We start from the raw sequence: 23,761 nt of genomic DNA on the forward strand, positions 1-23,761 counted from the left end.
AACTACATAAACAAAATACTTTGAAATCCTCCATCATTTTTAAGACTTGTAAAGAATTCAGAATTCAAAAATTTGAGAGCCACTGATTCAATATAGTCTAATTTATTTTCCCTGTGAGTAATTATTTTGAGCTTATTTTCATATGCTTACTGGCCATTTGGATATCCTCTTTTGTAAAATGCCTGTTCAAGTCTTTATTATCATTTATTTATTTATTTTTAAATTTGTAATCTCCACCCCCTGTATTTTATTTAGATATATGGCTTTTGTCAGTTATATGTGGTTCAGATGTCTTCTACTCTTTGTCTTGCCCCTTTACTCTCTTAATGATATCTTTTGATTAACAAAAATTCTTAGTTTTTTTTTTTTTTAAAGATTTTATTTATTTATCAGATAGAGAGCGAGAGAGCACAAGCAGGGGGGAGCGGCAGGCAGAGGGAGAAGCAGGCTCCCTCCTGAGCAGGGAGCCTGATGCGGGACTTGATCCCAGGACCCTGAGATCATGACCTGAACCGAAGGCAGAGGCTTAACCAACTGAGCCACCCAGGCATCCCCAAAAATTCTTAGTTTTAATGCACTCCAATTTATCAGACTTAATTTTTTGTTAATAATTCTATGTCCTATTTAGTAAAACATGAAAATACTCTTGTTTTATCTTCTAGAGGCTTTGTTGTTTCACCTTTCATAATTAGATCTAAAATCCACATGTAATTGTTTAATGTAACAAGCATGTAGGTCAGATTGAATTCCTGTCTGGATACCTAGTCTACTAATACCATTCATTGTCACTACTTTTGACCAATGAATCCAACCACAAAGAAAAAATTTTCTCTGTAATAGTAATGTCATGGGACAAGCGAAAGCATTGAATTTTTATTGAAGTTGCTCATGTAAATAAATGTTTAACATTGTTTTAATTTATAATTTTTAAAAGTATGATGTTAATTATGTTAATGTGATCTGTAGAATATTTTTAAAGCAAAATTTACAAGAAAATAATGAAATGTCAAGAGTACTGTTCAGTTTTTTTTTATTTTATTATGTTAGTCACCATTCATTACATCATTAGTTTTTGATATAGTGTTTCATGATTAATTGTTTGCATATAACACCCAGTGCTCCATTCAGTTCGTGCCCTCCTTAATACCCATCACCAGGCTAACCCATCCCCCCACCCCCTCCCCTCTAAAACCCTCAGTTTGTTTCTCAGAGTCCATAGTCTCTCATGGTTCATCTCCCCCTCCAGTTTCCCCCCCTTCATTTTTCCCTTCCTACTATCTTCTTTTTTTTTTTTTTTTTTTTTTTAACATATAATGTATTATTTGTTTCAGAGGTACAGGTCTGTGATTCATCAGTCTTACACAATTCACAGCGCTCACCATACATAGTACATACCCTCCCCAATGTCTGTCACCCAGCCACCCCATCCCTCTCATCCCCCACACTCCAGCAACCCTCAGTTTGTTTCCTGAGATTAAGAATTCCTCGTATCAGTGAGATCATATGATACTTATCTTTCTCTAATTGACTTGTTCGCTTAGCATAATACCCTCTAGTTCTATGCACAACGTTGCAAATGGCAAGATTTCGTGAGGGTTTTTGTTTTGTTTTGTTTTGTTTTGTTTTGATGGCTGCATAATATTCCATTATATATATACCACTCTTCTTTATCCATTCATCTGTTGAGGGACATCTTGGCTCTTTCCATAGTTTGGCTATTGTGGACATTGCTGCTATAAACATTGGGGTGCATGTACCTCTTCGGGTCACTATATTTGTATCTTTGGGGTAAATATCCAGTAGTACTGTTCAGTTTTATTAGGGTATTCTGGGCTTTAGCTAGTTTTGATTTGTAACACCTGCTTGCATGACTTTCTATAAATGGCATCTATTATATATGGAATAATAATTTATAAAATCACTGGAAGGAAGAACTAATACTGCAGAATTGATTCTAAACCATTTACGTTTCAGGAAACGTTTTGATGGTAAATTGCAATCAGAGTCAACTAATATTGGAAAATCCAAGAGAGATGCAGATTTTGAGGGCACAGATGAACCCATTTTTGGAAAGAAGCCTAGGATGGAAGAATCAGTAACTGAAGATTTAAGGTACTATTTCCATTGTCATAAATGTTAGTAACTCTTAAATTAGATGGTTGCATGAAATCTGGAAGATTACTTACATGTTGCTACTTTATAAAAAATATTTGTTGAATTGAAGAAATGAAAAATATTTTTTAGTTATATTCATACAAAAATATAGAATATCTGTCTAAGTTTGGGGACATGGAAGACAATATAGAAAAGATTTATCTTTTACTATTTAGAACCCAACTTTGAGAAAGAATCCTGAAGCCTGATTTTTTTTTTTAAAAGAAAAATACGCCCATATTTCCTTTATTTGTTAATCTCCCAAGGAGAGGATTACTGAAAGTAGAATGAATGGAAAGAATAAAACAGACCCAATGGAAAGTATAAGTGAGAAGGAATATTAAGAGGAATATTAAGAGGAATTCTTACATGTTGCAATAGAGTGGCTGTGAATCTCAAGAATGCTATCAGTGACGGAGACCCATGGATATCTGTGACTGAAATAGCTGGTATTTCTCTTCTAGAAGAGAAATAGAATTTGATACCATTTACTTAGGTTGACCCGTTTGTTATTGCGGTGATGAATCTTCACAGCTTTGCTTCTCCTTGTTATGCCATATTTTGGCTTGGCACTACCATGAAGAATTTACTCTTTCTGTGAATTTTTTAAACCAGTTAGCTGTTGTAGCTAGCAAATAGCTACTATTAATGGTGGTAGATGTGTCACTGAAATATTTCAGATGCACCGTTTTCCAAAGCTAGTGGAATAGGTTACAATATAATATTGGCAATTTAAAATCATTGTTGCTTATTGTAGTAACCCTTGGGTTTTGTCCAAAGTATGATTTTTCTTCAGTTTATCCACAGTCCTGTCCTTTTTAGAGTCTAAACAGAACCTAGATAAGAACTTAGGATTTTGAAGAGAATAGGGAACACTTCTATAAATTATAGCAACGTCTTTATTAAGCTAGTTTATTTTGTACTCTCTATCACGTAATGGTTTTTATAACCAGCTTCATGTTTTGAAGTAGTGACAATGCTTTGGAGGGGTGGTTTTTTGTTTTTTTGTTTTTAATAGTTACTGGAACTAAGCTGGTACATTTCTTTAAATAATCCACTTGGCATCTGTACTCTATTTGTAAATATAGATGTTAACTGATTATTTTGAATTCTCAGCATAGATTTGAGTAATTGGAAAAATTTTTTGAGGGGCGCCTGGGTGGCTCAGTCGTTAAGCGTCTGCCTTCGGCTCAGGTCATGATCCCAAGGTCCTGGGATCGAGTCCCACATCAGGCTCCCTGCTCCGCGGGAAGCCTGCTTCTCCCTCTCCTACTCCCCCTGCTTGTGTTTCTGCTCTCACTATGTCTCTCTCTGTCAAATAAGTAAATAAAATCTTTAAAAAAAAAAAAAATTTTTTTTTTGAATATTCTTAATAGCAAATTCTTTCCAATTTTAATACTGATAATTGGGCAGTGTCATTTTCCTTAACAGTGCAGACTGGAGGCTTATTATCTAATTATAGAAAAATAATTTAATGTAACTTCAATAATTTTTTTTTTTTTAAGTTTGGCAGACTTGATGCCCAGAGTCAAGGTACAATCTGTTGAAACTGTCGAAGGATGTACACATGAGGTAAGCATAAAGAATATATAGAAAGTTGGTGTTATCATTGGGAGTTTGCTTTTGGCTGTCTGGTGTGATCATTAGCAAGCAGTTTAGTCTTAGGGGCTTTGGAAACAATATTAGTAATTCCTCTGGGGTATATAGTCCAGTGGAAGGAGCTGGGGCTTTGTATTCTAAACTGAACTCAGATCTTGACACAGCATTTTATCTAACTACAGTCTTAGATTAATTTCTTAACCTTTTTGACATTGTTTTTTTAATTTTTAAATTTGGAATAATGTGATTTACCTCATGGGGCGGTTGTGAAGATTACAGAAGAAAATTAGCATAAGGGACCTGGCACAGAGTAGATGTTCGGTACTCCTGAAGTCAAATAACAGTGCCATTTTACAGGTCACATGCTTTTTCATTTCTTCTCTGGTTAAATGATATGTTGCCATTTCATTATTCGCCAGAAGGTGGTAGTCTCTGATAGCTTTAGTAACCCTTTAGAAGTAAGAATTTATAAACATTAAGGACATGAGGGAACTGTAACATAGTTACTAAGCCTTCTGTCTTTACAATATGACCTTAGAAGTTATTATTGCAGGAAATTGGTAAGTCTTATTAAAAGTCTTTATTGAGTGAGCACAATAATTCCAAATTGAGAAAAATGGCTTTTGATAGACATTTAGAATAGACATTAGAACCTTGTTTTTAAAATACCTGTTCTTGGGGTGCCTGGGTGGCTCAGCATCTGCCTTTGGCTTGGGTCATGATCCCAGGGATCTGGGATTAAGCCCCACATCAGGCTCCCTGCTCAGCGGGGGTCTGCTTCTCCCTCTCCCTCTGCCTCTCTCCCCAGCTTGTACTCTCTCAAATAAATAAATAAAAACTTAAAAAAAAATTTAAAAAGTAGGGGCGCCTGGGTGGCTCAGTCGTTAAGCGTCTGCCTTCGGCTCGGGTCATGATCCCAGGGTCCTGGGATCGAGCCCCACATCGGGCTCCCTGCTCAGCGGGAAGCCTGCTTCTCCCCCTCCCACTCCCCCTGCTTGTGTTCCTGCTCTCACTATCTCTGTCTCTGTCAAATAAATAAATAAATAAAATCTTTAAAAAAAAAAAAAAATTTAAAAAGTAAAATACCTGTTCTTCTGCACTTGTTTTCATAAGTTCTTTTATGTTTCTTTAGAATAGCACTTAACTTGGCATTTGTAATACCCATTTGATCATTCATTCAGTACTTATGTTAGACCCTATTCAAAGCTCTGGTCTTAAAAAGATAGCAAGGGGGCACAAAATTTGCTCTTTAGAGGTCAAAAGTTCTTTCTTTCCTTCACAATTCTCTGCAATCTCTCCTCTGTCACTTCTCACTTTTTGCAGCTAACTTTACCTTTTACTTCCTTTAGAGGCTTGAGGGTATCAAGTTGGAGTGTCCTCTGTTTATAACCTCCTTCGCCATGCCTATCTACACCTGTCACATCCACTCAAAGGAAAAGGCAATGCTAAGGGAGGCTTGTTTTGCCAGTGTTCTTGGTTGTAACTTATCTTGCTTTCACAAAGACTTAGATCATTCCATTTTCCCTTGACTATTTCTAGCATCAAATCTCTTCTCTATTTGCCCTTTCCTGTCAGCATATGAATATTCAGAAGCTTCTTTTATTCTGGGTTGCTTTACAGCCACTATGTTGTGGGGGGTTTTTCCCCCCATTTTGTAGTCTTTAATTCAGTATATATCTTTTGAATGTTGGGAACATTGTATTATTCACTGAGTATAAAGAGATAAAAGAGATGTGGTCCCTTTTCAGAATTACTTTTGACTGCTCTGCTAGGAAAATCCCTGCTAGACTTTCTAACTTGCCATTCATTTTTAAATATACTGCAATTAGATTTCTTCTCCATTTCTTCCAAACTGCTGTGGCAAAAATCACCAGTGACTATGTGGTAGGTTTATTTGACTCTTGATCGTTTTGCTGGTTTTCTATTTTTCTGACTCCTTAGTGTCTTTCCTGTCCTATGTTTGTCTTACCCAGACTGTTTTCAGAAAATAAAAACAAAACCTTTTTGATTCTCGTACAAGTGAAAACACGATCTATTGTTCTTTCTTCTGTTAAATCTTAGAGAAGTTAAAATCTTAATTGCTCCCCACTGATGTTCTTTGCTCATGTCATAGAAAGTACCAGAAGAGATGTGAGAGGGTCACTCAGCTCATCAGCTACAGCACTATAAGTTGATAATATTGTATGGGAATCCTACCATGATCTGGGTTCTAGGCTTCAGATTTCTAGATCTAGAAATTTGATTTTGTCAGTTTACCAAGGGTTGTGCTTTGTTGGATAGACTCACTTTGATCATATTCGTAAGAGATGGAGGTATACAAAAGCATGACATTTCCTGAAATTCAGGATAAGTAGTTGTCTAACAAACTACCTGGGAATCGGAAACTATTTAGAAGTTTCTTAGAATCCTAATAAAGGGGAATATATAGTATTAAGGGAAAGACTAATGAAAACTATTCTGTCCCCTGGAAGTATTCATTCATTAGTAAAAACACTTGGTAATTTACTCTTTCTTAATGTGTGCAGGATAAAATACCAAATTCTAACTCTTGCCTCCCCTTTATGATTCCATTTAGAATGTCACATTTCTTCTAACACATTCATTATACTGGGTATTATTTATTAGGTTTCATAATTTACTAAATTTCACTTTTCTTAATTATAATCAGGGTCTACTTAGTCCTTTTTTTTTTTTTTTTAAAGATTTTATTTGTTTATTTGACAGAGACACAGTGAGAGAAAGAACACAAGCAGGGGGAGTGGGGGAGGGAGAAGCAGGGCCCCCCGCCGAGCAGGGAGCCCGATATGGGGCTCAATCCCAGCACCCTGGGACCATGACCTGAGCCGAAGGCAGACGCTTATCAACTGAGCCACCCAGGCGCCCCCTACTTACTAGTCTTTTTTGAAATACTACCCACATATTGTGATTATATGTATGTTTATATATGTGGGTAATTGTAAAATCACATAGTGATTTTGAACTGCACAGGTCAACTTAAAAGTAGGTAGTTTTTTATAAATACAGTACTATAAATGTGTTTTTCTCTTCCTTAGGATTTTCTTAATTATAGTCTTTTCTCTAGCTTAGTTTATCTTAAGAATATAGTATATATATAAAATATGTATTAACTATGTCATCAGTAAGGCTTCTGGTTAACCGTAGGCTACTAATAGGTAAATTTTGGGGGAATCAAAAGTTACACATGGATTTTCGACTGTGCAGAGAGGGGCTGGGGGAAGTTGTTGCCCCAAATCCTGTCTTGTTCAAGGGTCAGCTATAATCAAGTTGGAAATTTACCCACAATCTCTTAGTATTTCTAAGATGGGTAATTTCATGTAATACTTGCTTATTGAAGTATTGTTCCTATAAATTATTTCTAATCTTTGTGTGTAGTTTATTTTGCCCCTCTGGATTTATATACTAAATGGTTTAATTCTTGGGAATTTAGATACATTATGAACTGCTCTCCGGATCTTAATTTTCACTGGAGGAAAATAAATTTCTGTTTTAGGAAATAGTATTTTATTCTGCATAGCTTTCTTTCATATAGGAACATCCTTTTTATGTCCATTCAGCTTTTTTGAGCTTTCATTAGTATCAGGCTGTGGAAAATACAAAGATAGCTAGGATAGGTCCTAGACCTTAATAAACACAATTTCTTCAGGAAGATAAACTTAAAAGGTTTTAATTACATTACCGTTAGATAAACACAGGTAGAGGTTTTTTGATTATTCTAGCTTTAGTACTTGTTCTTAAAGGAAGTTATTTAATTTTACAGTGTCTAAGACTGTATCGAACACTATCCCTTTTATTTTTCAAACTGTCATTAATTATGGAGTGTTGAATGTATCAGTTCTCCAAATAGTAAGTTGGTGATTTTTTTTTTTTAACATCAGGTTGCACTTCCTGCAGATGAAGATTATTTACCACTTAAACCTCGAGTTGGAAAAGCTGCAAAGGTCTGTACGTTAGACAATACAGTTTGTACAGTTCTGTGTCTCTTTTCTAAAAATCTTAAAGATAAACTCTTTTATTTTTTTTTTTTAAGTTTTTTTTTTTTAATTTATTTGACAGAGAGAGACACAGCGAGAGAGGGAACACAAGCGGGGGGAGCAGGAGAGGGAGAAGCAGGCTTCTTGCCAAGCAGGGAGTCTGATGTGGGGCTCGAACCCAGGACCCCGGGATCATGACCTGAGACAAAGGCAGACACTTAATGACTGAGCCACCAGGAGCCCCTTAGATAAACTCTTCCAAATGAGATTTTTATACTTCCCAGTGTATATAAACCAAGAAGAAGCCACCTGAAGTCAAGTATAATAAGAAGCAAATCAGTAAATAGCCATGATAAAAAAAAAAGCATCATGTGATGAGATTTTTAAAAATGAAAGTAATGATTTTCCACCTTTTTAAAGAATCAAATGAAAATTATCAGCCTTTGTCTAGGAAAAAAGCATGTCTACAATAAGTTATACATACAGTTTTGGGAGTTTAACAAACTTTAATGAAATTTAAACTCTCATGCTTGTATTAAATGGATTTTGAAGTTCTGAAAGAACTGAAATGATTAATAGAAATTTTCCAAATCGTATTTTCTTTAAATGAAGAAGGTAGAATGGTGGAGTAAGTATGAAATCCTTTTTTTTAAGATTTTATTTATTTATTTGACAGAGAGAGAGACAGTGAGAGAGGGAACACAAGCAGGGGTAGTGGAGAGGGAGAAGCAGGCTTCCTGCTGAGCAGGGAGCCCGATACGGGGCTCGATCCCAGGACCCTGGGATCATGACCTGAGCCGAAGGCAGACGCTTAACGCCTGAGCCACCCAGGCGCCCCAAGTATGAAATCTTTAAAGTCTAGTAGATGTGTAGTATTCTGCCTCTGCTGAGTGAACTTAAGTGAGGGACTTTGCTTTTCAGAGCTTCAGAGTTCCCATCTGTGAAAGGAAAGAATACCTATTTTAGGGGTTGTTGTGAAGGCTAGTAATAATAATATATGGAAAATGTGTTGCACAGTGCCTACCACAAAACATGTTGTTGATAAATGGTAATGTTACTATATTGTAACTAATATAATGTGTGTATTAGCAAAGTTAATTGAAAGATTATAGACAGCAGAACTAACTTCTTTGCTGTTTAGTTAAAGGTGTTTTTTTTACTCTTCCTAATTTTCTCTATTGGGTGGTATATTTCCTAAATAGAATCATAAAGAAATGCTCCCAGAATGCTTCTGGGGGTAGCATCTCTTGATTTTAAGTGTGTTCTGATATGGTATGATATTTTTCATGCAGATATATTATTTTCTTTTTATAGGAATACCCGTTCATTCTTGATGCTTTTCAAAGAGAAGCCATTCAGTGTGTTGATAATAATCAGTCTGTTTTAGTATCTGCACATACATCAGCAGGAAAAACTGTATGCGCTGAGTGAGTAGCTTTTCTATTTAAAGGAAATTTTAGGTCTGTTAATATTTGCTTTATATATGTAGGTGTTCCTTTGTTGGCTTACAATCTTACATCCTCTTGTTGGAGTGACACTTTTATTATTATGTAATGTTGTTCTTTATCTCTTATTATAGTCTTTGTTTTAAAGTCTGTTTTGTCTGATAGAAGTATAGTTTCCCCAGCTTTCTTGGTTTCCATTTACTTGGAATATCCTTTTCCATTCCTTCACTTTCAGTCTGTGTGTGTCCTTACCATCTGAAGTGAGTCTCTTTAGGTAGCATGTAGTTGAGTGTGTTTTTTAATCCATTCAGCCACTCTGTCTTTTTATTGGAGAATATAGTCTGTCTACATTTAAAGTAATTACTAATAGGTATATTAGTACCTATTCACTGGAGGAATTTTGTTAATTGTTTTCTGGATGTCTTATGCTCCTCTGTCCCATTCTTTTCTTGTTCTTCTGCTTTTTAAATGAAATTTTTTAAAACAACTGCTTCTTATTTCACCGTTTAAAAGTTTAAGTTTTTCTGTTTGATTTCTGTAAATAAAGACACTTTTCCTTTTTTCTTTTTAATTTAAATACTTTTAATGTCTTTCCTTATTGCACTGGTTAGAACATCCAGTACAATGTTGAGTAGAAGTGATGAGAGAGGACATCTTTGCCATGTTCCTGATACTAAGTCTTTCATCAGCATGCTATTATCTGTAGGTGTTTCATAGATGCCTTTTATCAACTTGAAGACATTCCCTTCTTTGTATTCCAAGTTTGCATGTAATTGTGTATGTGTGTATATATATGCATACAGAATATTTAGCTACCGTATTTTGTCAAATGCTTTTTTTTTGTTACTATGTTGAAGACATTAATTTTCAAATAATAAACCACCCTAAGATAAACCCTGCAAGATTGTGATACATAAAACCCTATTAATAAACCACAATATTGTGATTGATAAGAAATACATATTTGGTCATCAGAATGACCAGATATATATTTCATGTATTTATTTGGTCTTCATCCATGGTTCCTGAGTCACGGTTCCTAAAACCCTTGGAATTTCATGTAATAAGAGCAATAAAGGTGTCTTTTGTTAGGTTAATGATGTCACTTTTGGATGTAGCCAGGAGAACCACCTGTGTGATAAAAGGGTTGGAACTTTTAGTTCCACCAACCCTCTCGCCTGACCTCTAGGGAGGATAGATGGAAGAGGCCTGGGGGTTGAATCAACCAATGGCTAATGACTTAGTCATGACTATGTAGTGAAGCTTCCATAAAAACCCAAAAGGCCTCAGGTTGGTGAGCTTCCAGGTTGGGGAATATGTGCAGATGTTCCTGGAACAGATGTTCTGGAAGACTGTGCACCTGGATAGGAAGGGCATGGGAGCTCTTTGTCTTTTCCCCATACATTTCTTCATCTGGTTGTTGATTTATAGCCTTTAATATACTGATAAATGTTAAGTGTTTCCTGAGTTTGGTGAGCCGCTCTAGCAAAATGCTCTATACCAAGAAGGAAGTTGTTGGAACCTTCAATCTGAAGCCAGTTGGTCAGAAGCACAGGTAACTGGCCTGGGGCTTGCTACTGGCATCTGAAGTTGGGGCTGGAGGGCAGTCTTTGAGCCCTTAAGTTGTATAATCTGATGCTATCTCTGGGGAGTATCAGAATTTAATTGAATTCTCAAGACACCCTGCTAGTAAGAATTGCTTGGTGTGTGAGTAGGGGAGACCCCCACGTTTCAGTGGGATCTAGGAACCCAAAAAAAGTTCCTGTTGGTAGATATATTATTGGATTAGATCTTCTAGAAATGTGTTAAGAATTTTTGTATCTATGTTCATGAAGGGTATTGGGCTATAGTTTTATTGTAATGTCTTTTTCTGGTTTTGGTATCAGTGTAATGTTCTCTATATTTTACTGATTAGTTTGCTAAAGGTCTACCAGTCATACTGATCTTCTCAAAGAACAAGATTTTGGTTTTACTGATTTTTCTCTGTTGTTTTCTTATTTTCTATTTTATGATTTAGATTTGGATTTGGGGGATTCATTTGCTCTTCCTTTTTTTAGTTTTTTAGGGAGGAAAGGTGAAGACACTGATTTGAGACCTTTCTTTTACTAATACAGGCATTTAGTGGTATAAATTTTTGTTTAATATTGCTGTAGCTGCAACATAGATTTTGTTATGTTTGATTTGGTATATTTGGGAAATGCTTTTGATATGTTTTCAAAATAATTTGATTTTTTTTTTTTTTAAAGATTTTATTTATTTGAGAGAGAGAGAGAGCATGAGAGGGGGGAGGGTCAGAGGGAGAAGCAGACTCCCTGCCGAGCAGGGAGCCCGATGCGGGACTCGATCCAGGGACTCCAGGATCATGACCTGAGCCGAAGGCAGTCGCTCAACCAACTGAGCCACCCAGGTGCCCTAATTTGATATGTTTTGATATGTTATTTGATTCTGAAGAAACTCCTTTACAGTTTATGGTAGTACAAATCTCCTGATGAAAAATTCTTTCAACTTCTGCATGTCTAAAATACCTTTTATTTTGTCTTCATTTTTGAAAGATAGTTGCACTTAATATAGAATTCTAATTCTCTTAAGAGTACCTTTTGACTTGTATAGTTTATGACGAAATCCACTATCATCCTTACCTTGTTCCTCTGCAGATACTTTAAGGCTACTTCAAGATTTTATCTCTATCAGTGGTTTTAAGCAGTTTGTTTATGATGAGGCTTGGTGTAGTTTTTTTCATGTTTCTTGTGCTTTGGGTTTGTTTTTCATTGCTCCCTATGGCACCTCTTCTTTGAGGACTCTAATTAGGATTATATTAGGCCACTTATAGTTGTCTCATGATTCACTGATAGTATGTTCCATTTTTGTGTGTTTAATTTTGGGCCTTTTCTAATGCTGTATCTTTCATTTCATTAATTGTCTATTATGTCATTAATCCATTCATTGCATTTTCATCTCATACCATAGTTTTCCTTGGTAGAAGTTCATTTGTGTGTGTGGTTTTTATCTTTTACATCCCATGCCTCTACTTTCTACTTAACTTTCTTCTAGCTTCTTTGGGTTTTTTTTTGTTTGTTTTGGGTTTTTTTTTTTTTTTTTTTGAGATTTTCTTAATTTGAGAGCGAGAGCGCACGAGCATGGGAGAGGGAGAGAGAGGCAGACTCCCCACCAATCAGGGAGCCTGATGTGGGGCTTGATCCCAGGACCCTGAGATGATGACCTGAACCAAAGTCAGATGCTTAACCAACTGAGCTGCTCAGGCATCCCTCTTCTAGTTTCCTGAACGTATGGATTACTGTTATAAACTGTTTAAATTCCTTATTGCTGTTTTTTTCATCTGGGTTACTTCTTCATCTGTTTTGATTGACTTTTCCCTTTATTATAGGTCAGTATTTTTCTGCTTCTTTGCATATTGCTTTGATGGGATGTTTGGCTGTCTTTAATCTCATCACTCTTTTGAAGCAGTTTGATTATGATGTGACTTTACAGAGTTCTTCTCATGTTTCTTGTGCTTGAGTTTGTTGGGCTTCTCAGATTTGTGTGTTTATTATAGTTTTTTATCACATTTGGGATATTTCCAGCTATTTTTTTTTTTAAGATTTTATTTATTTATTTGACAGAGACACAGCGAGAGAAGGAACACAAGCAGGGGGAGTGGGAGAGGGAGAAGCAGGCTCTCCTCTAAGCAGGGAGCCCAATGCGGGGCTCGATCCCAGGACCCTGGGACCATGACCTGAGCCGAAGGCAGACACTTAACGACTGAGCCCCCCAGGCGCCCCACTTTCAGCTATTTTTTATTTGAAACATAAATTATATGTTTATAATTCCTTCTAGTTTGTTGGGGACTTCACTTCTATCATGCCACTTTAGTTCGTCTCACAGCCCACTTATACTCTATTTCTTATTATTTTTTGGAGTTGATTCTTTTTCACTTTGGACAGCTTTTCTTGATAGGTCCTCAAGTTTATTCATCTTTTTTCTGCAATGTCTAATCTGATTTTATTTTTATCAAGTGTATTTCAAATCAGACATTGCATTTTTCTTTTTTTTTTTTTAAAGATTTTATTTGACAGAGACATAGCAAGAGAGGGAACACAAGCAGGGGGAGTGAGAGAGGGAGAAGCAGGCTTCCCGCCGAGCAGGGAGCCCGATGCAGGGCTCGATCCCAGGATCCTGGGATCATGACCTGAGTCAAAGGCAGACTCTTAACGATTGAGCCACCCTGGCGCCCCAGACATTGCATTTTTCGTCTCTAAAACTTTGATTTGGGTCTTTGAATGTTTCCCAGTGTTAATGTTTTCTTGCTGCTTTGAAGACTTTCTGTTTGTCTTTTTTATTCAGAGTTTGATGGTGTCTCTAGGTGTGATCCTGTAGATTAATATTTTTTAAAACAAATTTAGGAAGTTTTCATTGTTATTTTTTCAGATACTTTTTTCTCACTTTGGAACTTCCACTGGGACACTTGAGGTTCTCTATTTTTTTCTTCTGTATCTTTCTTTCTTTAGATTTGATCATTTTTGTTGATCTGTCCTCATATTTACTGACACTGTTCTGTCATCTCAAATCTGCTCTTGAGCCCATCTAGTGAATTCTTCATTTTAGTTATACTTTTCATCTGTAGTGTTTTCATTTATTTATGTCATAGTTTTGGCCTCTCTGTTGTGATGGCCTGTTTGTTGAATAATTACCCTCTATTTCTTCTCATTCTTAGAACATGCCTTCCTTCCATTTTTTTTGCACATTTCTAATAGCTGCATTCAAGTCTTTGTCTACTCAAAGTCTAACATCTTTACCCACTAAGAATTAGTTTCTCATGACTGCTTTTTTTCCTAAGTATGGATCATTCTTCCCTGTTTCTTTTTGTATCTTCTAATTTTTTTGTTCAAAAGTGGACAGTTTAGATAATATATTGTAGCATCTCTGTATCCTTTTCTGTTTCATATCTCTCTCTTAAACTATGTATTTGATCATGTTTGGATACTTTTAATTATTTGTTTATTTCACTATTTGGGGAATATGGTTATACAGCTGTGATGAATGTTATTTTTATTTCCCCAAATAGGTTATGAGTCTGTTGTGGGCCAGAATTATATTTTAAACAAGGAGACTCTACTACAGTGCTAACCTTAGTTATCATTTCATGGTCTTTATTTAAATACTTAATAGAATTTTCCTTAAAAAAACAAAACTATATTGCATTTTGTTAATAGCTATGGAAGAACTTTTCCAAAATTAGAACCCATCATAATTCCCCGGCAAGGAATGATTTGATAATTATTGCATGTGGGGAAAGAATACATACGGATGAACTTATTTTTGAAACTCAGAAGAACAAAACTTCATTTTCCAGTGTTTGCTAATTGTTTATATATGTATAAACTGACAGGCAGAGGCTCTCAACTTTTGGAGGCCCATTTATAGAAAAAGTGTTTTACTTCCAAGAAATAGGGTAACCATTAGTAACTTACTGGTATTAGCAATTAAGTTACATTAATTCCAATAGACCACAGTTAAATATTTTTGTTTATTTAGACCACTACACTTCATATTTACTAGAATAATTATTACTTTAATAGTTTGTCATTAGTAAATAGAACAAGATGTTAATGTTCTGCTAAGTCCATTTAAGATAATTAGGGGAAGTTGGGACATAATTTCTATATTAATAGAATTTTAAAATTTACGTACTTTAAAGAAAAGGTTTTGAATGCTTTATTCTTATTTGCTTTCACATTTTTAGGTATGCCATTGCATTGGCCTTAAGGGAAAAACAGCGTGTAATATTTACCAGCCCAATTAAGGCTCTGAGTAACCAGAAATACCGGGAAATGTATGAAGAATTTCAGGATGTTGGCTTGATGACTGGAGATGTTACTATTAATCCTACAGCATCTTGTCTTGTTATGACCACAGAGGTAATTTATATGGTGCTTCATCCAGTTTTTCCCTTTTAATTTTAATTTAATTAATGTATCTTCAATTAGAAAATACAATGCTTTATCAGTTGCTCTATATAGATAAAATGTAATACTTTATTTTCCTAGTAGATTTACTAGAAAAGGAAAAGTTCATCTTAAAAGGTTTTAGTAATTATATAAATTTAGTTGTAAATTATTAATCCTGTTACTTGTCATATGACATAGAATTTTTTCACCAAATATTTTTAAAGGCTTATTGTCAGTGACATGGAAATACATTGAGAGTTTTGCATACAGTTTAATATAAGTAGTGGCTTTCCTTTCATTTGATTTTTTATTTTTGCATTTTAGTTGATATAAATACACAAATAACTTTTTAAAAAATGTTCAGCTAAGTTAAGCTTCTTCCCATAGTCATAGTTAGGTTTTACTTAAAACTTACATACTTAAAATATCTTGTGTTTTGAACACAATTAGCCATCTTGGCTATACTAAGTACTTTTATACATTCTTGAATTATATCCCTGCATTTTACATGGACATGGTACTGTAGAGAGCATAAATTAACTTCTGGCCTGCAGAGCTAGCCAAAAGCATTGCTCACTTTTCATTTTGGTGCCCAAAGTAAGTTTCCATTCCCAAAACTTTTTTCCATATGTGGAAGATTTTCTTTAACTAAAAAATCAGGATACTGGTTGCCAGAGAGTATCCATGTTGTGAGATGAAGTAGAAAAAATTCAGTAAACTGTATAAAGTACCAAATGTTGAATAGGAGATAAGTTACTCTAATATCCTAGATAGTGTGGATCTTGTAATGAGTGTTACATGTACAATGAAGTGGCTTCAGGGCGCCTGGGTGGCTCAGTTGGTTAAGCGACTGCCTTCGGCTCAGGTCATGATCCTGGAGTCCCAGGATCGAGTCCCGCATCGGGGTCCCTGCTCGGCAGGGAGTCTGCTTCTCCCTCTGACCCTCCCCCCTCTCACGCTCTCTCTCTATCTCATTCTCTCTCTCAAATAAATAAATAAAATCTTAAAAAAAAAAAAAAAAACATTTGAAGTGGCTTCATACTTAAGATATATGCAGATGGGGTGATAATTCTCCCCATGAGTTGCACGTGATTACTAACTGTTGAGAAGTCATTTATTTTGGTTTTATGAGAAAAGGAATATTTGATTTATGAGATATATGTAAGAGAAGTAACCTAAATTATTTTAATGTCTCCATTAAAGCATTTCCAAAATTCCTTGTCAAAAAGAACTTTTGTTGTGTCAAAATTTTGCTCAATTGTTTTATGTTTTTTTAGATTTTGAGAAGCATGCTGTACAGAGGTTCTGAAGTTATGCGAGAAGTAGCGTGGGTCGTATTTGATGAAATTCATTACATGAGAGATTCAGGTATGTTCTGCTGTGTTGCTGAGATGTGTGCCATATATTTTCCTTAAGGGCATTAGGAATTTTGAGTAAGTAGTTGTTAAATTTTGCTTTCACTATCCATGTGGCTAGAGTTCTGGTAAACTAAATTGTGGGAAACTATATCATCTCATTTAACTGCAGCTTTTTAAATAGTAACTCTGGGTGAGAAAATACAAATAAAGATTTTTATTTATTATTTGGAAGAGAGAGAGAGAGCATGAGTGAGCAGGGTAGAGGGACAGAGGGAGAGGAAGAGCTAAGCAGGGAGCCTGATGCTGGGCTTGACCTGGGACCGGAGGTAATGACCTGAGCCCAAGGCAGACGGTTAACCAGCTGAGCCATCCAGGTACCCTAAAGCTAATTTGCTTTTAATAGAGAACTTTCCAAAATAAGTGTTACATTTTTAAAGCTTTTAGCTTAGAGTTAACTTGATTTTTATTAGTATTTTAGTTTTTAAAAACTCAGAAATGTAGGTTTATGGTAAAAAAAATATATGAAATAGGGATTATGAAATACAAATGAGAAAAAAATAGCCTTTTACTTGAGCTATTACACTACTGTAAGCAAAAGTAAGTATACTTGGAATTTTGAGTGGAACTGGGAAGACTAATGTTAACATTTAAAAGTTAAATGTTTAACATGTACACACTTAAAACTCAGTTTTTATTTATTTTTTTACTTTTTTAAAGATTTTATTTATTTGACACAGAGAAAGTGACAGTGAGAGATGGAACACAAGCAGGGGGAGTAGGAGAGGGAGAAGCAGGCTTCCTGCCGAGCAGGGAGCCCCATGTGGGGCTCGATCCCAGGACCCTGGGATCATGACCTGAGCCGAAGGCAGATGCTTAACAACTGAGCCACCCAGGCGCCCCAAAACTCAGTTTTTATTTAAACTAAAGCACTGAGTTAACCTCTATTTATAGTGAAAGTAATAATAATTTATGAAATCATTTACCCTTTAAACATTTCACCCCTTTCGAATTCATAAAATTCTGACTGGAGCTCTTTTGGTTTTAAAATCAGGAATCCTGTATTGATTTTTTATTTTAGGGGGAAACTCTCCAATTGATTTTTCTAGCTTTTTCCATTTAAATAAAAACTGGCATAGTTTTGCTGCTCATCAAATCTATCTTTCATGTCTAGAAATCATGAGGGTAATTTGGCTGAAAGATGCTATATGGTATAGTAATGTGTGTCTTTAAATTTTGTTTCTGTAACTTTTTACAAGCCATTAACTTTTGTTTCTCAAAGTGAGTTGGAAATACTATTTACATTGTCATGGGACTCTTGTTTTGCTGTGTGAGTAGTATTCAGTCTGGAGCTGCTCTTTGCAGGCTATTGTTTCAGAGTACATTAGTGGTTTAGTCTACTATCTATTGGATCAATTCATGGTAGGAATTAAAGTAGTTTTCATTGAGGGTCTATGGCTAAAAATATCTTTGTGTAAAGTGGTCTGCATTTCTAATTATTGAGCTTGAGAGATAATAATTTTAGATTACTTGTTAATAAAGTGACCCTGAATTCCAAGGTGTATGTGTGTGTGTGTATATATATATATATTTTTTTTTTTTTTTTTCCTCCCCCAGAGCGTGGTGTTGTATGGGAAGAAACTATTATTTTGCTTCCTGACAATGTCCATTATGTGTTTCTTTCGGCTACTATTCCAAATGCCCGACAGTTTGCTGAATGGATTTGCCATTTACATAAGCAGGTATTTTCTTTCTTTTTGATGTCTTCAGTATTTAAAATATTATAAGTTGGCTTTACTATATTTTATACTTTGTTCTTGATGCCACCTAGAATTAAGAAGACATTTTAATGTGAAACTACTTCTCACATCAAGTGCAAGCTTATCAAAATCACCTGATTAGTTTTTTACAAGTGTGTATTTCTGAGCGCCATCTTAAAACCCAATGTATCAACATCTCTTGAGAGTAGGGGCTTGTAAGAGCTAACTTTTAAGAGCTCCTAAGTTGATCCTGATGATTTGCCAGGTTTGGAAACTACTGCATTTCCTCGTAGAATGAGGCCTTATAATAGAGAATTTCTCTAAGACCTCAGTACCAGGAAAAAGCTGTACATCTCCTGAGCATGTGATTTGATTCTTCTTATGTTAACACAGTCAGCCTTTTTACTGACTGTGTTTCCCTTTTGTTTTTGTAGTCCAACTTTAGCAGCAGCATAGCACGTCATAACAAACATTTGTTCATTTGTACTAACCTTATTCTTGGTTTTATTTTCCTGCCCTTATTTTTCCTTTATACCGGTATTCTTACAAACCATTATCTGTTTATAAGCTCTCCGATGGCATTTTTGTAACATCTATGTTGCTTCTGTAGGATAGAAACCTATTTGATCTTCTGGAGGAGCTAGATCAACCTGCTGATTTAGTAAAGCTTTGAAAACCCTTTGTGGGGCAAAAAAATCCCATTTTACTTGAGGGAGCATTCTGTATTACCATACTACTGCTGTGTAGGAACAGGCATCTTCTTTAATTATGGCATCACAGTTCTAGGGTATGAATCCAAGATCACTATTGAAACTCACATCATGTATTTGACCCTGATTAGGGAATTGATAAAATTGAATAGATGGTAGTATAATTCGATAGACATAATTTTTCCACATTTTTCTCTTGCCTGGTTTTTTAAATTTTTTAAGTTTTTTCTGTTTTTGAAATGTTGAATTCAAAAGTTTATTTCCCCAAGGTCTTTTAGGTAGGTTAAATACACAGTATTATTTTGAAGAAATAAAATTATGTGTTTAATTGTTTTTCTTTTCTTTTTTTTTTTTTTTACAGCCTTGTCATGTAATTTACACAGATTATCGGCCCACTCCATTGCAGCACTACATTTTTCCAGCAGGGGGAGATGGCCTGCACCTTGTGGTTGATGAAAATGTAAGGGAGTAATTGTGATTATTTATTTATTTTTGTTTTATGTTATGTTAGTTACCATATAGTACTTCATTTGTTTTTGATGTAGTGTTCCATGGTTCATTATTTGCGTATAACACCCAGTGCTCATTGTATTACGTGCCCTCCTTAATAGCCATCACCGGGACTAACTGTGGTTCTTACCTTATAATGTCATCCTTAGTTGTTCATACCTATTTTTCCTGAAACTGAAGTAGAATGGTAGAAGTCCATTTTTTTTCTTAAGTAGTTTTATGGTCCAGAATTATTGGGCTTGTGTGTATTTTTATTTCAGAAATTATATTTAAGACTTGTGTTTTTCTTATGCATAAATTAAGATTTTTCTTCTTTCCCAGTTTTTTTTTTTCCTTCTTCTTTTCTAGTGTTTTAAAATGCCTGAAGAATAGGTACTTGGGACATGTTTCAGATATCTTATGTTTTGCTTTTCCCAGTTTTAATATCTCTACCTTTTATTACCTATTATACACATTTTTTAACTATTTCAATGACCTTTGTAACAATTATCACATTATTTTTATTTTGAGGAAGCTTTGTTTTGAGGTATGAAAAATGTTTGGATTGTGGTTAAATATTAGATTACATAGAAAAATATCTGATTCCAGGGTGACTTCAGAGAAGATAATTTTAATACTGCAATGCAAGTACTTCGAGATGCTGGTGATTTGGCAAAAGGAGATCAGAAGGGGCGGAAAGGAGGAACAAAAGGTAATGTGGAACTTTGTTCACTTTTCCCCTCAAGAAGGTATATAAAGCTCTAGATAATATAAGATAAAATTGGATAAATAAAGGTTTATTTCTTTTTCATATATGACACTGGTTGAGATATAATTCATGTACTATACAATTTATCCATTAAAGTATACAATTTAATGGTTATTACTATATTAACAGAATTATGCAACCATCACCACAATTTTTTTTGAGATATAATTCATATACCATAAAAATTACCATTTTAAGTGTATAATTCAGTGTATTTTAGTGTATTCCACAAACTTTTGCAACTACTCTCTAATTCCAGAACATTTGCATCAACTCAAAAAGAAATCCTTTACCCACTAGCAGTTAGTCTTCATTTCTCCTAACCTCTTCCCCTGCCCCTCAGCCTTATACAATCACTAATCTACCTTCTGTCTCTATTTTCCTTATCTGAATGTTTCATATAAATGGAATCATAATTTGTGTGGTCTTTAGCACCTGGCGTCTTTCACTTAACATGTTTTCAGGGTTCATCCATGTTAAAGCATGTGTTAGTACTTAATTCCTTTCATAATCAAATAATGTTCTATTAAATGAATGTATCACATTTATCCATTCATGAGTTATTGAACATTTGGGTTATTTCTCTTTTTTGATTTTTGTGAATGATGCTGTGGTAAATATTTGTATTCTCCCAGTTTTTATGTAAACGTATGTTTTCTTTTCTCATTGAATGTATACCTAGCTTTGGAACTGCTGAGTCATGGTATTTCTATGTTTAAACTTTTGAATAACTGCCAGATTACTTTCTAAAGTGGCAGCTCCATTTTACATTCCCATCAGAAGGGTATGAAATTTCCATTTCCTCCACATCCTTGCCAACACTCACTGTAATCTGTCTCTTTGAATATAGTCATCCTAGTGGTATGAACCGGTATCTCAGTGTGGTTTTGATTTACAGTTTTCTCATGGCTAGTGATGTATCTTTTCATGTGCTTATTGGCCATTTGTGTATCTTATTGGGAGAAATACTTATTCAAATCTTTTCCCCATTTAAAAATGAAATTGTCTTTTTTTGTTGTTGTTGAGTTGTAAGAATTCTTCCTATACTCTGAATAGTAGACCCTTACCTTTTTCCCATTCTGTGGATAAAGGTTGTTTTTTCCCTTTATTGTTGGTGTCTATTGAAGTACCAAAGTTTTTAATTTTGATGAAATCCAGTTTATCTGATTTTTTTTTTCTTTTTGTTGCTTGTGCTTTTGGTATCATACCTGAGAATACTTTGTCTAATAACAAATCATGGAGATTTATTCTTCTATAGTTATTAAGAGTTTTATAGTTAAAGATTTTTATATTTAGGTCTATAATCCATTTTGAGTTAATTTTGGGGTATGGTTTATATATTGTTTTTGCAGGACCATCGAATGTGTTCAAGATTGTGAAGATGATTATGGAAAGAAATTTTCAACCTGTAATTATTTTCAGTTTCAGTAAAAAGGACTGTGAAGCCTATGCACTTCAGATGACCAAATTAGATTTTAACACAGGTACTATATAATTTCAATATAGTTTTAATGTTATATGAAAATAAATATAAATATATTTTTAGTTAGAAGATTAATCTGTTGTGATTAATCTATTATGTATTGCTAGGATATGTAGTTCACATTACAGTTACAGTAATGTACTCATTACATTTGTAAAAGTTTTAGGACCTTGTTTTATCATTTCCTTCTTTTCCTTTTGTTTTATTGGAAGGTATAAGTACATTGCTTTGTGTAAAAGCCGAAGATCCCTACTGAAAAATATTAGGATTATACCCTCTTGTACTTCATTGCCATAAGCTCCTTTGTTACTGCCTTTATTACTGTGGCTCTCTGTGTGACGACTTAAGGCTAGGTTACTTGGTCAGATCACTTTCTGTATAGAAAGTACTATACTTCATTTTTCTAAAAATCCAAACCAGGAAGACCTGCCCTTTACCTAATTGTGGTATAACCTTTTAAATAAAGTAAGATAACTTGTATTAAATTAATAAATTTTTCCCACATATTATCTGTGAGTGTAACTCACTTAAAGTCACACAGCTAGATAGTAGCCTAGCCTATCCAAAAATTCGGCATACTTTATTTTTTTATTTTATTTTTTTTTAATTCGGCATACTTTATTATATTATACCCATTTATTATTCAATTTATCTTTTTATGTATGTAATTCTGTATAATGAGAAGTAAATAATATCCTCAGTTATCCAAAATCAAATGGCAGTTGTGTTGGTTTCATTATCAAGGCACAGAATTAAACCCATGCATTTTAGAGCTACTTTTTACTTATCCATGGGCAAAGTAAAAACAGATATTCCACATAAACTCCTAAAGTTAGTAATATTTTATTTTTTAATTGAGTGAATTGCTCTGCTTAGACATGTTTCCTTATAACTACCAGTGCTGCATGGGGCGCCTGGGTGGCTCAGTCGTTAAGCGTCTGCCTTTGGCTCAGGTCATGATCCCAGGGTCCTGGGATCGAGCCCCACATGGGGCTCCCTGCTCAGCGGGAAGCCTGCTTCTCCCTCTCCCACTCCCCCTGCTTGCGTTCCCTCTCTCGCTGTCTCTGTCAAGTAAATAAATAAAATCTTAAAAAAAAAAAAAAAATGTTTACCAGTGCTGCATTTGCTTAATGTTACAAGGTCATATATTGATTAATTGAACAAATATTTATTGACTACCTGTAATTTAATAGATGTTATGCAAGAAGGCAGTATAATAGTTAAGAACATAGGCTTTGTTTGACATTGCTCCTCTAACAGTTAATAGCAGCCTCCATTATTTGCTATAAATCTCACTTTCCTCAATCATGGATAAAAATTATCCCTGTGATCTGTAATTGTTAGATGTATGGCACTTAGTATAGTTTTTGTTAATTTTATAAGATAATACTTTTATTCATGGATGAATTCTGTTAGATATGTTTTGAAAGGCAGTGAATTTTATTAAACAGTAATTTTTATCTATTTTGCCTTCTGTTTTAAATACTAACTCTACTGTTATTCTTTATAAATTTACATTCTTTGCAATCTGTGAAGCTTGGTATCACTGATTCACTTAGATATTTATGTACCCTTGAATTTTTTCTTAGATGAAGAAAAGAAGATGGTTGAAGAAGTATTCAGTAATGCCATTGACTGCTTGTCTGATGAAGATAAAAAACTCCCTCAGGTTTGTTTAGTGTCACTAAGTAAAATGTGGATATTAAGTGTGATAGCATATTTTTACTTTGCATTTCTTGGTTTCGTTACTATATATTGCATTGTTTACACACTGCAGTAAATATGTTGCATTGTACACTAAAATGATACCTTGATTTATTTTTTAAATTTCTGAAAAGGTGACAAGAGGAAAGATGTGCTGCCTAAGGGAATTCTTCTCTGAAAGCTAACATGGTCTGGAAATTGTTGCTTCTGTTCCTAATACTACAAAATTACTAATTTTAAGTCACTAAATTTCTTTTTTCTTTTTTTTTTTTTTTCCCCCGAGAGAGTGTGTGTGAGCAGGGGAGAGGGAGAGGGAGACAAAGAACCCCAAGCAGGCTCCACGCTCAGCACCCGAC

At 34.7% G+C, this 23,761-nt stretch overlaps 1 protein-coding gene across 4 annotated transcripts in view; it reads left to right on the top strand.

Moving 5' to 3' along the window:
* MTREX (Mtr4 exosome RNA helicase) overlaps positions 1–23,761 on the top strand; it is a 126,509-nt gene that overhangs the window by 8,558 nt on the left and 94,190 nt on the right. For 3 of the 4 annotated variants that reach the window (XM_064596131.1, XM_064596133.1, XM_064596130.1), the window contains exons 2-12: positions 1,975–2,112; positions 3,660–3,726; positions 7,650–7,712; positions 9,060–9,172; positions 14,931–15,105; positions 16,413–16,503; positions 18,108–18,232; positions 19,322–19,420; positions 20,059–20,161; positions 21,571–21,702; positions 23,291–23,370. In XM_064596131.1, the coding sequence (XP_064452201.1) occupies positions 1,975–2,112; positions 3,660–3,726; positions 7,650–7,712; positions 9,060–9,172; positions 14,931–15,105; positions 16,413–16,503; positions 18,108–18,232; positions 19,322–19,420; positions 20,059–20,161; positions 21,571–21,702; positions 23,291–23,370 (1,186 nt within the window). The remainder of the gene's footprint in view (positions 1–1,974; positions 2,113–3,659; positions 3,727–7,649; positions 7,713–9,059; positions 9,173–14,930; positions 15,106–16,412; positions 16,504–18,107; positions 18,233–19,321; positions 19,421–20,058; positions 20,162–21,570; positions 21,703–23,290; positions 23,371–23,761) is intronic. The other variant, XM_064596132.1, reaches the window with a different exon arrangement.

The sequence above is a fragment of the Mirounga angustirostris genome, unplaced genomic scaffold (genome assembly GCF_029215605.1).
Source record: "Mirounga angustirostris isolate CCGP_5_RB_7025 unplaced genomic scaffold, mMirAng1.0.hap1 SCAF_7, whole genome shotgun sequence".
NCBI classification, from domain to species: Eukaryota; Metazoa; Chordata; class Mammalia; order Carnivora; family Phocidae; genus Mirounga; species Mirounga angustirostris.